General features: G+C 47.8%; 1 protein-coding gene across 1 annotated transcript; it reads right to left on the bottom strand.

Moving 5' to 3' along the window:
- Positions 1-3,143: 3,143 nt before the first annotated feature.
- LOC139001320 (mothers against decapentaplegic homolog 9-like) lies at positions 3,144-14,840 on the bottom strand. Its single transcript, XM_070403005.1, has 2 exons — positions 14,576-14,840; positions 3,144-3,734 (listed from the first exon to the last, which is right to left on the bottom strand). Exons 1-2 carry the CDS (start codon positions 14,838-14,840, stop codon positions 3,496-3,498), a joined length of 504 nt encoding a protein of 167 aa, XP_070259106.1. The 3' UTR covers positions 3,144-3,495.
- Between the last annotated feature and the right edge of the window lie 2,110 nt (positions 14,841-16,950).

The following is a 16,950-nucleotide window of genomic DNA, read 5'->3' as shown; positions in this document are numbered from 1 at the left end:
GACATCACCCAGAACCACAGGAAGGCTGGCTGAGTGGAAATTCTACAACTAGGAGGAAAGAGAAAAGCATACCGAGACTCAGAGGAGGCGCAGTGCAGATGTAAAATACTAAGGTGCGGAGGTGCATGGGGAGCGGGCTGGCGGCTGAGGGCACGGTTGTCGTTTTCAATCAGGAGGGAGTCTCAGGCTCTGAGCTCCAGTTCCGGGCGAGTCTCTAGGGACACAGACTCATACGGGACACAGACTCATACGGGAGAAGCGGGACTGTCTGGCAGTGGTCGGAACTCGAGGGCAGCTTTCTCTCCGAGGGGCTTGCAGCGATTACCGTGACATTGAGAAGCAAAGCCTCTGAGGGCAGGACTGAGAGCAGCCATAACTGCTAGCCATGCCCTGTTGATCCCACGGGACCCGCCCCGCCCAAGCCCTGCAGGGAGGTTGTTGCTGGATAGCCTTAGGCAAAGGCTAGATTAGCACCTCCCTAGAGATCCAGGAGCCAGGAAGACCAGAGGTCAGAATGGGACCATCCAGTTTGCAGCTCCGTGAAAACATAAAGGACACACTCAGGGGGCAGACTCAGTGAGCACCAAAGCCCCATTGAAGCAAGCCTTGCCCCAGAGGGGTGTCTCCAGCACAGAAGTTCTCCCACCGTAAACACAGCTGATTCTCACAGTCAATTGGCCTGGAGGCCAATTCCTCCCAGTGATACCTACAACAATCAAGGCTTAACTACAACAAGACTGTGCACAAAGATCACAAGGGGGTGCACCAAGAGTGTCCTCCTCAGGTAATTGGGGAGGCTGAACCACTGGGTCCTAGAGGACACCTAGCACAGAAAACCACTGTATCAACACAGGGAAGCATAAAAAATGCGGAGACAAAGAAAAAGGACACAAATGACAGAAATGGAGGAAAGCAAACTACAGGATATGGAGTTCAAAACCACACTTTTAAGTTCTTTCAATAATTTTCTAGAAACTGCCGATAAACTTAATGAGATCTACAAGAAATCTAATGAGACCCTCAATGTTGTGATAAAGAACCAACTAGAAATTAAGCATACACTGACTGAAAGAAAGAATATTATACAGAGTTCCAACAGCAGACTAGAGGATTGCAAGAATCAAGTCAACGATTTGAAATACGAAGAAGCAAAAATCACCAAACCAGAAAAGCAAAATGAAAAAAGAATCCAAAAATACGAAGATAGCATAAGGAGTCTCTGGGACAGCTTCAAGCCCACCAACATCCGAATTATAGGGATGCCAGAAGAAGAGAGAGAGCAAGATATTGAAAACCTATTTGAAGAAATAATGACAGAAAACTTCCCCTACCTGGTGAAAGAAATAGACTTACAAGTCTAGGAAGCACAGAGAACCCCAAACAAAAGGAATCCAAAGAGGACCACACCAAGACACATCATAATTAAAATGCCAAGAGCAAAAGACAAAGAGAGAATCTTAAAAGCAGCAAGAGAAAAAAAGTCAGTTACCTACAAGGGAGTACCCATACAGCTGTCAGCTGATTTCTCAACAGAAACTATGCAGGCCAGAAGGGAGTGGCAAGAAATATTCAAAGTGATGAATGCCAAGAACCTACAACCAAGATTACTTTATCCAGCAAAGCTATCATTCAGAATTGAAGGTCAGATAAAGAGCTTCACAGATAAGAAAAAGCTAAAGGAGTTCATCACCACCAAAACGGTATTATATGAAATGCTGAAAGGTATCCTTTAAGAAGAGGAAGAAGAAGAAAAAGGTAAAGATACAAATTTTGAACAACAAATACACATCTATCAACAAGTGAATCTGAAAATCAAGTGAATAATCTGATGAAAAGAATGAACTGGTGATTATAATAGAATCAGGGGCATAGAAAGGGAGTGGACTGACTATTCTTGTGGGGGAAAGGGGTGTGGGGGATGCAGGAAGAGACTGGACAAAAATCATGCACCTATGGATGAGGACAGTGGGTGGGGAGTGAGGGAGGAGGGTGGGGTGGGAACTGGGTGGAGGGGATTTATGGGGAGGGAAAGAGGAACAAATGTAATAATCTGAACAATAAAGATTTAATAAAAATAAATAAATAAATAAATAAATAAATAAAAAGGACATGAAAGAATTTAATCCCTTCCACTGGATCTCCTTATATTTGCTTGTCTCATTCTTGTTCTTATGTTTATTTCTAGTCCGCAGATGCAGAATGAAGAGGTTTAAAAGGACTCAAACCCTTCAGGTGACATTCACTTTTCAAGATTTATTAAGGAAGTGAAAAGGGGGCAATGTTGGATGCTACCCATTGTCTTCACTATCAGAAAAGTGTAAACAAGTAGCCCAGAATGCTGGTGAACCTTGAGCTCTGGCAAGGGCCAAAGCTATGCACCAATTGTTTAGACAAGACAATGGTGGCTCAAGCAATTTCCTGACCAAATAGTCTCAAAGTAAATCTTTACTAATATTTACTGACCTTTAAGACAGTCTGTCTGTTACCGGAATTGCCTGCCTGACCAAGGACAATATGTGTATCTAAAATTGAATAAAAGGTTGGCAGGGTCTGGGCACCAGCGAAGTCCTTCCCCTAGAGTTGGACTCTCCGCTTGGCCCCCCAAATTTCCAAATTATTATTTCTTGTCTCGTCTCGTCATTTGCCCGCGGCCCTTCTCCAGATCCCGAACCCTAAGCCACGCGGGACATGGCATCTCATAAACATCAATGAATGAATTCAATGAATGTTTTTAATCTATGACTTGTACATTTACTACAACAGGAGACACTCAGGAGGTATGTTAGGAAGAATATTAGAATGCATCACCAAATTAAATAATGAAAGAAAATGCTCATGTGGCTCCTTTCCTAACTGGTCTGAGTGCTGGATGGGAAGAGAAAAGATCAATTGGCTCTCAAGTTTCTTTACACCTGTGATTCCAGAACAGTCTGACATGATAGTGGGCAGCCAGGTATCACTCAGGCACTACCAACTATTCTAAAATAAAAGAAAATGATTTAAAGATCCTCAACCAGGCCTGCCACTCAACCATTGACTCTGCCAATAAAGGAAGCTTCAAAAACATCATTGGCCAGACCCCAGTGAGGCTTGTGCCATGGGCTGCTGTAACAATGCCTGGACACAGGAGAGCCCCAGTCATTTCCAAAGATAAATAAGTCAGGATGTTTAATGCCCTAGCTTCTAAGTTTCCAAAGGTAACTTTACCTTATATAAATGATCAACCAGCCAGAATTATTCTTCTTCAGAAGTTATCTAGCCTCTTTGAGCAACTCAAAAATAATCCACAATCTTTTTATTTAGTAATTTCATCCTGTATTCACATTTATCATCTTGTTTGTCTTCATAATATGCACACTATGCTACCCCGCAAAAGATGTCATGCCCATTTTATAGGCAGAGTAACCCATCCCTGTGCCATCCCAATAGGTTACATGGCCAATGAATGGCTTGTTTCTGTTTCCATATTTTAGCTCAGAAGAACAGAAAAAGAAATTACATATTTCTTTTACCCTTTCCTATGTGTCTCCTGGTATTTTCTATTGTTGAGTTTCTGTTTACATTAGAAAGAAGTCCAAGACAGAATCTGTTCCTGTTATTTGAAGGGTCTGTGAATCCATCTATAAGTACACTTCGGGAGGAAGCCTGGAACGTCTCACCAATTCGATTGTTCAGTTCATAGTAGGCAACTGAGCACCAGTGCTGGGGTTCCTCATAGCAAACTGGCCGAAAGTCTGAAAGAAAACAAACCAGATAGCACATTACTACCATTACGCTTGGGCTTCCCATCTCCTGATTCCATCAGGAAATTTAGATTAATGCTGTTAAGCTGAAAGTTGGCTGCAAGACCAAGTAAGCTGTCTTACAATCATTTCAAATCTATCACTTTAATGAAAACTGTGGTGAGCTTATCTGGTTAATGCATCTATGGCAGAGGCCACAGACCTAGTGACTCTCCCATAGTTACAGTATTTGTACACATATCTATGATTATTGAGGGGGCCAAGCGAAGAAGAATATGAGTGGATCCATGTAAAGTTCATCAACTCTAAAGGAAACACAGCTCAAAGGAAACTGGCAGGTCACTTCATCTCCGCATGAGAAAGATAGTGTATTACTGTTACTGTATGCCACACTGAGTCCCTGTGGCAAAAAGTACCATTTCCTAACAAACTAAAGATGAAATATAATAGTTTGGATATAATAAAACCACATCATAAATATTGGATAGCACTTTAAATTATTTAAGAAAGAAAATAAAATTCTATCTAAATAAACTCTCATTCTCTTTTATGTACAATTGGAATACTTAATTACTTATGACATAAAAAATATCTTAGCCCTGACCGGTTTGGCTCAGTGAATAGAGCATCAGCCTGCGGACTAAAGGGTCCCAGGTTTGATTCCGGTCAAGGGCATGTACCTTGGTTGCTGGCACAAATCGATGTTTCTCTCTCATCGATGTTTCTAACTCTCTATTCCTCTCCTTCTCCCTTCCTCTCTGTAAAAAATCAATCCTATATAATAAAGAGCTAATATGCAAGTGGTCATCATGCTGTAACGGCTCAGACACTCAACACTGGGGAGAGAGGAATGGGGACCACACAGGCACAAATGAGCTTGCAAGAGAGGAATAGGGACCAGCCAGGCTGCAGCCCGGGAGAAGGACAAGCTCCCCGCCCCATGGTCCTGGGTGCCAGCGGCTGGGGCTACGGCCCAGTAGAGGGACAGGCCACCTGCCCCACAGTCCCGGGTGCCAGCACCTGTGCCTGTGGCCTGGGAGAGGGACAAGTTACACACCCTGTGGTCCTGGGTGCCAGAGGCTGCGCCTGTGCCTGTGCCTGTGACCCGGCCTGGGAGAGGAACAAGCCACATGCCCTGCAGTCCCGGGTGCCAGCAGCTGGGGTGGCTGCCCAGGAGAGGGACAAGCCGCCCACCTCACGGGCCCAGGCGCCAGCAACTGCACCTGCAGCCTGGGAGAGGGACAATCTGCATGTCCCATGGTCCCAACAGTCCCAGATGCCAGCGGCTGCATCTGCACCTGTGATCCAGGAGAGGGACAAACCGCCCACCCCGTGGTCCCGGGCGCCAACAGCTGCACCAGCACCTGTAGCCCAGGAGAGGTACAAGCTGCCCACCCCATGGACCTGGGCACCTGCGGCTGCAGCCTGGACAAAGCCACCTGCCCACGGCCGCTGGTGGCTGTGGACAGCCCGGGCGAAGCTGGCCCGGGTTCTGGGTGCCTGTGGCCGGCCAGAGGAGGGAATCCTGGGTCCCAGGTGCAGGTCGAGGCAGAGGCAGTTAGAGGCAATCAGGCCAACAAGAGAGCAGTTAGGGGTGATTAGACTGGTAAGGGAGCAGTTAGGGGCGATCAAGCAGGCAGGCAGAGGTGGTTAGGAGTGATCAGGCAGGCAGGCAGGCGAGCAGTTAGGAGCCAGTGGTCCTGGATTGTGAGAGGCAGTTGGACATCCCCTGAGGGGTCCCAGATTGCAGAAGGTGCAGGCTGGGCTGAGGGACTGCCCCCCAACCCCTTGTGCATGAATCTCATGCACCGGGCCTCTAGTAAAATATATTAAAAAAATATTTTAAAGAGAGCTGTGTATTTCGTGAATGTTATGTTTTCACCCAAAATTTTTCAGTTAAGTAACCAATAAAAGTTCAGAGTTCTTTGTCACCCACACTCTTGCTCTGCCCTTCTATTGACTGTATAACCTTTCTTTTCTTTGAATATCCTTGTAATTCTTGTATCTAGAGTGTGTTCCATTATGCACTAAATATACATTTTTTAAACAGATAAATTAGGGGGTTATTTGATTTACAAAAGGTTGTTAAGTTATAAAAGAATTGGAATACTTTAAGTAGTACACTCCTTTGGACCCTCCCCACCCAGTGTGGTTCATGGAACTGTAGGCCTGCATCACCTGGGAACTTGTTAGGTATGCAGATTCTTTGCCCCAACTCATATCCAGGGTATCAAAATCATATTTATACAAAATCATTACCTGCTCTATATGAACACTAAAGTAAACCAACATTTTTCTAGTCTATTGTAAGACACAACATTTTGTAAAAACCCTATTTACATCTATTTCTAAGAGCACCTCTCTAAGCCAATGAAAGACACCATTCTAAATCTATAGTAAAAACAGAAATGGGACAAATTTGTTAACTTCTTAAATATCCAATTCCATAGTAAACATTGAGAACAACAAATGTTAGGTTAAAATAAAAGATTAATGTATTCTAGTAAATAGGATGCTAAACAAACATCCACTCTATGGTACTGAGGAATTCCAAAGTTAAAATGCCAAGAATCCATACTACCTGTCCCTTAAAACACTTGGGAAATAGAAGGTAAGAACATTTGGTTTTGTTTGGATTTTTTGTTTTATTTTGGGGTAATAGAAAACACTCCTGGAAAATAGATATATTTAGTTGTTCATCTGCAAATTTATCTCCATTAGGCATTGATAGCACTAAATGCCTATCAGCTGTGGTATCTACAGGTCAGCCATTCTGGTTCTCTGGGGTTTCTATGGCATAATAAAACAGGGTGGTGTGTTGACAATAAGAAAGAAGTAAAACAAAGGAATGTCAAACTGATAAACTACACAAAGATGACCTGACCCAACCTTTTTGGCCATTAAACTCCTTGGTGGACAGTGTTTTTGCCAAAGAGAGACCAGTTACATAGCAAGTGATATTGTGAGTGTCCTATAGGGGAAGTGGGTTGTCCTAAACTCCTCACTAAAGGGTTGAATAGTTTTCTCTCTGACTTATGACTTATCATTGAGTTTAAATGCCTTCATAAGATTTTCAAACCGAGGAGCTAGTCTCCTAGCTTTTCTCAGTAACAGAAGAGCCTGTTATCTGGCTTTTATAACAGAGAAAGCTAACCCTTTGAAATTAGCTTAATTTTCAGCTCCTCTGTTGTCATGGACTGTACAATGGCCACGGCAATGTTCTGTCTCTGAGATAGTTCAAATATGCCCCCAAACACAGGACAGCTGAAACCTGATTATAACCTTGAGCCCAAGGCACAGTGAGAAGGGTTCTTCTCCCCAAATATCAGTCCTACTAGAGGCCTGGTGCACGAATTTGTGTACATGTGGGGTCCAGGGGGTCCAGCCAGCCCGCCCCAATGGGGCCTCATTGGGCCAGGCTGGTGGGAGGAGGGCTGCAGGCACTTGGCCAGCCAGCCCCACCCCTGATCAGAGTGTTGGCAGCTGATCGGGGCCTGGATCAGGCTGGTTGGCTGCTGCAGTGCGCATCATAGCCACCAGTTGTTCCGGTCATTCCGCCGTTCTGGTCGCTGGGCTTTTATATATATACTAGAGGCCTGGTGCACAAAAATTTGTGCACTCGGGGGGTCCCTCAGCCTGGCCTGTGCCCTCTCGCAGTCTGACACCCCTCAAGGGATGACTACCTGCTGGCTTAGGCCTGCTACCCGGGGGATCGGTCCTAAGCTGGCAGACAGAAATCCCTCTGGCAGCCCGGGAGCCCTCGAGGGATGTCCACTTGCCAGCGGGGAGCACGCCTAAGCTGCAGTCAGACATCCTTAGCGCTGCTGAGGAGGCGGGAGAGGCTCCTACCACCACCGCTGTACTGGCAGCGGTCAGCCTGGCTTGTGGCTGAGCAGAGCTCCCCCTGTGGGAGTACACTGACCACCAGGGGGCAGCTCCTACATTGAGCGTCTGCCGCATGATGGTCAATGTGTGTCATTCCCAGTCGTTCTGCTGTTAGGGTCAATTTGCATATTACCCTTTTATTATATAGGATAGAGGCCTGGTGCACGGGTGGGGGCTGGCTGGTTTGCCCTGAAGGGTGTCCCGGATCAGGGTGGGGGTCCCGCTTGGGTGCCTGGCCAGCCTGGGTGAGGGGCTGAGGGCCATTTTCAGGCTGGCCACACCCCTTTCAGGAAGGCGGGTCCTGCTGGGGTGCCAGGACAGCCTGGGTGAGTGGCTGATGGCTGTTTGCAGGCTGGCCACAGCCCCTTCAGGGTAGGGGTCCCCCCTGAGGTGCCTGGCCAGACTGGGTGAGTGGCTGGTGGCTGTTTGCAGGCTGGCCAAACCCCCAGCAGGGACCCTCACCCCATGAGGGTGTGGTCATCCTGGGTGAGGGGCTGATGGCTGTGTGCAGGCTGGTCACAGCCCCCAGCCACCCAAGCTCCCAGTGGAGGCTGGCTGGACGCAGGTATCTGGGATTTATTTATCTTCTATAATTGAAACTTTGTTGCCTTGAGTAGAGGCCACAGCTGGCCAGGGCAGGCGGGAAGCTTGGCTTCCTCCATCACAGGGGCAACCACGCCTCCTGCTTGCTCCAGCTCCATGGCTGCCAGCTGCCATTTTGTTTGGGTTAATTTGCATATATTCGCTCTGATTGGCTGGTGGTCATGGCTTGGGGCGAAGAGGAGGTGCAGTCAATTTGCATGTTTCTCTTTTATTAGATTAGATAGATGATTGGAAAGTGATCACGGTTAATAAAATGATGTGCAATCAAGTAGATAGTATCTTATCAGAAATTAATTCATTACACAATAAAAACTCCTGAGGCAGAAGAAAAACTCTTTAAAGAGAACCTCAGAATAACTGATTCCTTCTGTATACATTCCTAATGTCAGTTTGTTATATAAGTGACTAGAGGCCCGGTGCACAAAAATTTGTGCACTGGAGGGGGGAGGCAGGTCCCTCAGCCCGGCCTGTGCCCTCTCCCAGTCTGGGACCCCTCGGGAGATAACGACCTGCTGGCTTAGGCCTGCTCCCGGGTGGCAGAGGGCAGGCCCAATTCCTAGGTGCAGCACCTGGTCGGGCTCAGAGCAGGGCTGATTGGGGAGTTGGGGCGCCACCCCGTCATGCACAGAGCAGGGCGGATTGGGAGGTTGCGATGCCACCCTCAGTCACGCTCAGGGTAGGGCCGATTGGGGGGTTGGGGCACCGCCCCAGTCACACTCAAGGTAGGGTCGATGGGAAGGTTGCGGCACCAACCCCTGTCACGCACAGAGCAGGGCCAATCAGGGGGTTGGGGCTCTGCCCCCTGTCACTCACAGAGCAGGGCCCATCAGGGGGCTTGGGGCTCCATACCCTGTCACGCACAGAGCAGGGTTGATCAGGGGGTTGGGGAGCTCCCCCCTGTCATGCACAGAGCAGGACCGAACAGGGGGTTGGGGAGCTCCCCCCTGTCAAGCACAGAGCAGGCCGATCAGGGGGTTGAGGAGCTCCCCCCTGTCACTCACAGAGTAGGGCTGATAGGGGAGTTGGGGCACCGCCCCCTGTCACACACAGAGCAGGGCGGATCAGGGGGTTGGGGCGCCGCACCCTGTCACACTCAGGGCAGGGCCGATGGGGAGGTTATGGTTCTACCCCGTCTCACACAGAGCAGGGCCCATGGGGGGGAGGTTGGGGCGCCACACCCTGTCACACACAGAGCCCTAGAGCGATCAAGGGGTTGGGGAGCTCCCCCCTATCAGGCACAGAGCAGGGCTGATCAGGGGGTTGGGGCGCCTTCCGCTGTCACGAACAGAGCAGAGCGGATAGAGAGGTTGTGGCCCTGCCCCGTCACACACAGAGCTGCAGGGCGATCAGGGGGTTTGGGCACTGCCCCGTCATGCTGATCCCGGTGCTGAGAGGCCTCGCGGCTCCGCTGATCCTGGTGCTGGGAGGCATATTACCCTTTTACTATATAGGATAGAGGCCTGCTGCATGGGTGGGGGCCAGCTGGTTTGCCCTGAAGGGTGTCCTGGATCAGGGTGGGGGTCCCCACTGGGGTGCCTGGCCAGTCTGGCTGAGGGACTGAGGGCCGTTTTCAGGCTGGCAGAGCAGAGCAGTGACTGAAGCTCCCAACCGCTCCTTTTTTTCTTTTATTTTTTATTCTGGGCCAGCTTTAGCTCTGAGGCCTCCACTGCTGAAAGCAGGTATCTGGTTTGTTTGGGTTCTATAATCGATACACTGTTTCAACTCCAGCTCTGAGATCCCGGCTGGCTGAAAGCAGGTTTCTGGGGTTTTGTTTAGCTTCTATATTTGTTACAATGTTTCAAACTGCAAGCTCAGAGGCCGGCAGCGGCAGGCGGGGAACGTTGGAGTCCTCCGTCACTGAAGCAAGCAAGACTCATGTCTGCTTCAAGCTGCCTGGCTGCCGGCCGCCATCTTGGCTGGCAGTTAATTTGCATATCGCCCTGATTAGCCAATGGGAAGGGTAGCGGAGGTATGGCTAATTACCATGTTTCTCTTTTATTAGTGAAGATAGAGTTCAACAGCTTAAAATTTTGAATCAGTCTGCCTTTGTTGAATTGTCCATTCAAAGTAGTTCTCACGCTTAAGTGTGCATGAAAATCACCAGTAAAACTTGTTAAAAATGCAGATTCTGACCTGGCCTATGTGGCTCAGTTGATTAAGGATTGTTCCATGCACCACAAGGTCGCTGTCTTGATTCTAGGTCAGGGCACATGACCAGGGTTCGAGTTCAATCCCCAGTCAGAGCATGTACAGGAGGGAGCTAATCAATGTTTCTCTCTCACATCAATGTTTCTCTCTCTCTCTCTCTCTCTTTCTCTCCCTCCCTCCCTCACTTCTCAAAAATTAAAAACATATTTAAATAAATGAATGAATGAATGGGTATATAAATGCAGGTTCCTGGCCTAACCCCCAGAAATTCTGAGTCTATAGATCAGAGGTTGAATGCAACCATGTATGTTTTAACAGGCACTACAAGTAGTCATCTGACCATACTGAATAACCATGAATAAGGCATTTCCCTTTGAGAAAATGAACTGTAACACTGGTGAAAAAGTTATAAAGCAAGATGACCCTTCTGAAGGTCCTGGAGTAAATCTGTCTATAACATTAAGGGGCTTAATATAAAGTTATTGTATGACCCAGCTGTTCTACTCCTCGGTATATTCCCACAGGAATTAAAAGCAGCAACTCAAACAGATACTTGCACATCAATGTTCATAGCAGCATTATTCACAATAGCCTAAAGATGGAAAAAAATATATCCATAGATCAATAAATGAATTTTTAAAAATGTGATATACCTATATAATGAAATATTGTTCAATCACACAAATGAAGTAACTGATAAATGCTATAACATAGATGAACTGTGAAAACAGTATGCTAAATTAAATAAGCCAGACACAAAAAACAAATATGGCATGATTCCATTTATATGGGGTACCTTAGAATAGGCAAATTCAATACACAGAGACAAAAAGTAGAATAGAAGTTACCCAGGGAGGAAGGCAGGGAATGAGGAGCTACTGTTTAATGGGCACAGAGTCTCTGTTTGGGGTGATGAAATAACTTTGAAAATAGATAGTGGTGGTGATTGCACAGCATTGTGAATATACTTAATGCCACTTGAACATAAACTTAAAAATGGTTAAAATGGCAAATTTTCTGTGATAAGTATTTTATTAAACTTAAAAAATAACCATTGAATTGCACACTTTAAGTGGTTGAATTTTGTTACATTAAGAAGCTGAGCCAGTTAATCTCAATTTGCTTTGAAATTAAAAAGACTATTCCTTTTGTAAGAAACTAGTCAGCTTGTGCATATATCTTGGGGTCTGTCCTTCATGAATGGGAAGAGAAAAAACACACACCAACCTGTTAGTTTAATAAGTGCGGGAATACAAATTTAGTACAGGAAATCTTTATAGCACAGTGTGTTTTATGTAAATGTATATTTGCAACATTAATTATCCTCCTGTCTCTTAACTAGGGCTCTGTCCTCAAATGAGGTCTCTTTCTATTGTGTTCCTTTCTCAGTGAAGTCAGTCACTGGCAAGACTTCAACTGCCTCCTCTATTCTGTGCATGACTTCCAGGCCAGAGCTCAGCCTTCATCCTCATATCAAGTCCTGGTGACTCTACAATCTCAAATTAATTGCCTTCTTTCTGTCACCACATCCCTTCTTTAGTTCAAGTCCTTATCATTACTTGACTGGACTGCTAAGGCCTCTATCACGTTGTCACTTATTTACATAATTGTGTTCAATAGTCACTGTCTCTGGAAGGTGAGAGGCAGTGATTATTATCATAATCAATCATTGCACCTCTAGCACTAACACAGTGCCTGGTACTTAAGCAGGCTCAGTCATTACTTACTGACTCAATAGAATCTGGATCTATGACCCAGAAGCTCTACTCCCAAGGTCCAAATGCCTATGTAATCAACTATTGAGCAACTTCTGCATTTTAGGCTCTATGCTAAACATCCTATCTAATAATAGACAAACATGGTAATTAACCATACCTCCGCTATGCTTCCCATTGGCTAATCAGGGTGATATGCAAATTAACTGCCAACCAAGATGGCGGCCGGCAGCCACACACCTGAAGCGAACATGAGGCTTGGTTGCCCCGGTGATGGAGGAAGCCAACTTTCCCGCCTGCCTCGGCCAGGCTCTAACCTACACTCTAAGCAACAATGTTTCAATTATAGAAGCTAAACAAACCCCAAATACCTGCTTTCAGCCAGCCGGCCTCGGAGCTGGAGCTGCAACAAAGTTTCAATTACAGAAGGTAAATAAATTCCAGAATAAAATAAAAAAGAAAAAAAGGAGAGACTGGGAGCTTCAGTTGCAGGCTTGGCCTGCCTGAAAACAGCCCTCAGCCCCTCATCCAGACTGGCCAGGCACCCCAGTGGGGACCCCCACCCTAAAGGGGGTGTGGCCAGCCTGAAAACAGCCCTCAGCCCCTCATCCAGGCACCCCAGTGGGGACCTCCACCCTGAAGGGGGGGTGGCCAGCCTGAAAACAGCCATCAGCCCCTCATTCAGGCTGGCCAGGCACCCCAGTGGGGACCCCCAACCTGAAGGGGGTGAGGGCAGCCTGAAAATAGCCATCAGCCCCTCATCCAGGCTTGCCAGGCACCCCAGTGGGGACACCCACCCTGAAGGGGGTGTGACCAGCTGCAAACAGCCATCAGCCCCTCACCCAGGCTGGCCAGGCACCCAAGCAGGACCCCCACCCTGATCCGGGACACCATTCAGGGCAAACCAGCCGGCCCCCACCCGTGCACCAGGCCTCTATCCTATATAGTAAAAGGGTAATATGCAAACTGACCCTAACAGCAGAAAGACTTGGAATGACTGGTCACTATGATACACACTGACCACCAGGGGGCAGACGCTTAATGCAGGAGCTGCCCTCTGGTGGTCAGTGAGCTCCCACATGGAGTAGCTCTGCTCAGCCACAAGCCAGGTTGATGGCTGCCAGTACAGCGGTGGTGGTGGGAGCCTCTCCCGCCTCCTCAGCAGCGCTAAGGATGTCCGACTGCAGCTTAGGCCTGCTCCCCGCTGGCAAGTGGACATCCCTCGAGGGCTGCTGGGCTGCCAGAGGAATGTTTGATTGCCAGCTTAGGCCCAATCCTCTGGGGAGCAGGCCTCAGCCAGCAGATGGTCATCCCCCGAGGGGTCCCAGACTGTGAGAGGGCACAGGCTGGGCTGAGGGACGCCCCCCCCCCCCCCCACGAGTGCACACATTTTTGTGCACTGGGCCTCTAGTATAAAAGATAAAATGAATGACACACAAAAATTTATATACGTTTAATAGATGTACAGTAGTAGATGTGATGAATTTAAATGGTAGATGTATATGTAAAATAGTAGGTGTACTGCTTGAGGGAGTAAAAGGAAGAAAGGAATAATTCTAAGGGGAAGAGGCAACTTCTTTACCTTCCCACATTTTATGAATTTTTTGAGGACGGGGATAATTTTTATTAATCTTTTAATTTTACTTTTGGCACCCGAAGGCAATGCTTGCATATAGTATGAGTTCCATAAATATCTGTTAAATAAAGGAATATATGAAGAAATGAATGAGGCAGATCACAACATCTGGCACCAAATGCATTTATGTGTGCCTATAGGAACTTGTTAGCTCAGGATATTTTCTCACACTCTTGAGGTACATAAAATCTTTTTTTCATTGTCTAACTTAAACCTACTTTATAGGTGTGATAGTACATGCAATTATCACAATGGGTTTGGTTCTCCATCTCCCTTCTACATGTTTTTTAAATTCAGCAAATATCAATTAACTAGGTCAGTGCTTCAGATGCTGTGCTTACTTCCCATAGCAAAAAGGGAGAATGCACTGCCTGGAACTGGGGCCTCGCTCTGCCCTACACATCTTTTGTAGGGGAGACTCCCTTTGATTGTTGAAAGAGGCACTCATACTGCCTGCCCTCTGGCCAGCTCTTTCTGATCAGCTTAGAGAAGTCTTTATAAGCTTATTGCTACTGGCTTTAGAAAACAAAAACAAAACGAACAAACAAACAAAACACCTCAAAATTCCAAAGGATGCTGTTCAAGTCCATTTAATTTCTGAGAGCTTCCAAAGGATTAGGACCAAAAACCAGAGCAAAGGCATGTTGTAGCTCCAGGATAACTGCTCCAAAATGGATATAGTACTGATCATCTTAGAGGCTGGGCAGGGTCCAAGAGCACACAAGAGATTGCCATGTGAACTGTAAAACTCTACATGAACATGAGTTACAGTGATTAAAAACTATGATGCTCACACCATAAATGTGTTGAATTGTATACCACATAGACCGGCAGCTTTTACTGACCTGAGTGTTGATAGGGGCTTTCTGGCTCTGAAGGGCTTCCTGGGGAGTGAGGGTAGCTGGCTGTGCACGGGGACTGTGAGAATGCTTGCCCTGATGAGGGAGGGAATGCAGAGCATGGAGGCTGCTGGAAAGAGTCAGGATAGGTGGCGTTGTGCGGCATGAGTGGCTCACTGTGAAGGGAGGCACTGCGGAACTTGGCCAGAAGGCTCAGCTGGGGGTTATATTCGCTGTTTCTTGGCACCAATACAGGCGGCAGCACTAGCATGAGAAAGAAACCAGTGGGTTAGAATTGATCATTGGCTCATCGGCACAAAACAGAGTGGACACTTGCTGTTTTTGTCCATTTTTTTATGATAAAGTTCTGTTTTTCCTTTGGGAAGTACTGTTTCACCATTCTTAGTGCTCATTGTGAGTTGTTAATTGTAGACCCATCTTTTCCGAAAAAATGAACTTGTGAATCAAGCTAAACCAATAGTTTCTCTCCTTGAAGCTTGAATCTTAAACAGAATGTAACAATTAACAAATAGTTTAGAGGAGAATCATTGTGAGGTCAGCATTCTAAAGAGAAACTGCCTATTTATTCCTACCACAGAAATTAGCAAACCTGTCCTACTACTTGGTCTTCTGGAGATTTGATTGTTCATGTCTTCCTTTTATTCTGACAATAAAGTGTTTGTTTGTTTGTCTGTTTAAGGAAGAATAGGTTTTTATTGCTTGCAATCTACAATAATAAAAGAGAAACATGGTAATTAGCGTACGACCGCTACCCTTTTCATTGGCTAATCAGTGAGTATATGCAAATTAACTGTCAGCCAAGATGGCCGCCGGCAGCCAGGCAGCTGGAAGCGAACATGAGGCTTGCTTGCTCCAGTGACTGCAGACTCCAACTTTCCCCGCCTGACTTGCCGGCCTCTGAGCTAGCAGTTTGAAACATTCTAACAAATATATAGAAGCTAAACAAAACCCCAGAAGATCTCAGAGCTGGAGTTATACATTGTTTCGATTATAGAACTGCAAACAAACCAGATATGAAGCCTCAGAGCTAGAGCCAGAGCTAAAGCTGGCCCAGAATAAAAAAAAGAAAGAGAAAAAAAAGGAGCGGTTGGGAGCTTCAGTCAACAATCACCAGTCTGAAAGCAGCCCTCAGCCCCTCACCCAGACTGGCCAGGCACCCCAGTGGGGACCCCCACCCTGAAGGGTGTGTGACCAGCTGCAAACAGCCATCATCCCTCATCCAGGCTGGCCAGGCACCCCAGTGGGGACCCCACCCTGATCCAGGACACCCTTCAGGGCAAACCAAGCCAGCCCCCAGGCCTCTATTCTATATAGTAAAAGGGTAATATGCCTCCCAGCACCGGGATCAGCGGAGCCTCGAGGCCTCCTGGCACCAGATCAGCGTGACAGGGTGCAGCGCCCAAACCCCCTGATCGCCCTGCAGCTCTGTGTGTGACAGGGTGCGGCGTCCCAACCCCCTGATCGGCCCTGCTCTGTGTGTGACAGGGTGCGGCGCCCCAAACCGCCCCCCCCCCCCAGGCCCTGCTCTGTGTGTGACAGGGTAGAGCCATAACCTCCCCATTGGCCCTGCCCTGAGTGTGACAGTGGCGGCGCCCCAACCCCCTGATCGGCCCTGCTCTGTGGGTGATAGAGGGCGGCGCCCCAACCCCCTGATCCACCCTGCTCTGTGTGTGACAGGGGGCGGTGCCCTAACTCCCCTATCGGCCCTACTCTGAGCGTGACAGGGGGAAGCTCCCCACCCCTCTGATGGGCCCTGCTCTGTGCATGACAGGGGACAGCGCCCAACCCCCTGGGTGGCCCTGCTCTGTGCGTGACAGGGGGCAGCGCCCCAATCCCCTGATTGGGCCTGCTCTGTGCGTGACGGGGTGGCGCCGCAACCTCCCCATCGACCCTGCCTTGAGTGTGATAGGGGGCGGTGCCCCAACCCCCCAATCGGCCCCAACCTGAGCGTGACTGAGGGTGGCATCACAACCTCCCAATCCGCCCTGCTCTGTGCATGACAGGGGCCGGCGCCCCAACTCCCCAATCGGCCCTGCTCTGAGCCTGACCAGGGGCTGTACCTAGGGATTGGTCCTGCCCTCTGCCTCCCAGGAGCAGGCCTAAGACAGCAGGTTATTATCTCCCAAGGGGTCCCAGACTGCGAGAGAGCACAGGCCCGGCTGAGGGGCCCCCCTCCCCCCACCCAGTGCACAAATTTGAGTGCACTGCGCCTCTAGTAAAATAGTAAGTGATGTACAAAATATTTTTCCCTCAGAGACCATGTTGAATTATTTAGATAACCAACCTAAATTTTAGCTCAGTAGTGCTGCTAAAGTAAAAACATTCTACCTGGTCTTACCAGAAAGATTTAAAGGCCCCTA

Source organism: Myotis yumanensis, unplaced genomic scaffold (assembly GCF_028538775.1).
Source record: "Myotis yumanensis isolate MYYU_CA2020_CCGP unplaced genomic scaffold, mMyoYum1.0.hap1 SCAF_382, whole genome shotgun sequence".
NCBI lineage: Eukaryota > Metazoa > Chordata > Mammalia > Chiroptera > Vespertilionidae > Myotis > Myotis yumanensis.
The sequence above is the reverse complement of the archived record's forward strand: the minus strand, read 5'-3'. Positions and strand labels throughout refer to the sequence as shown.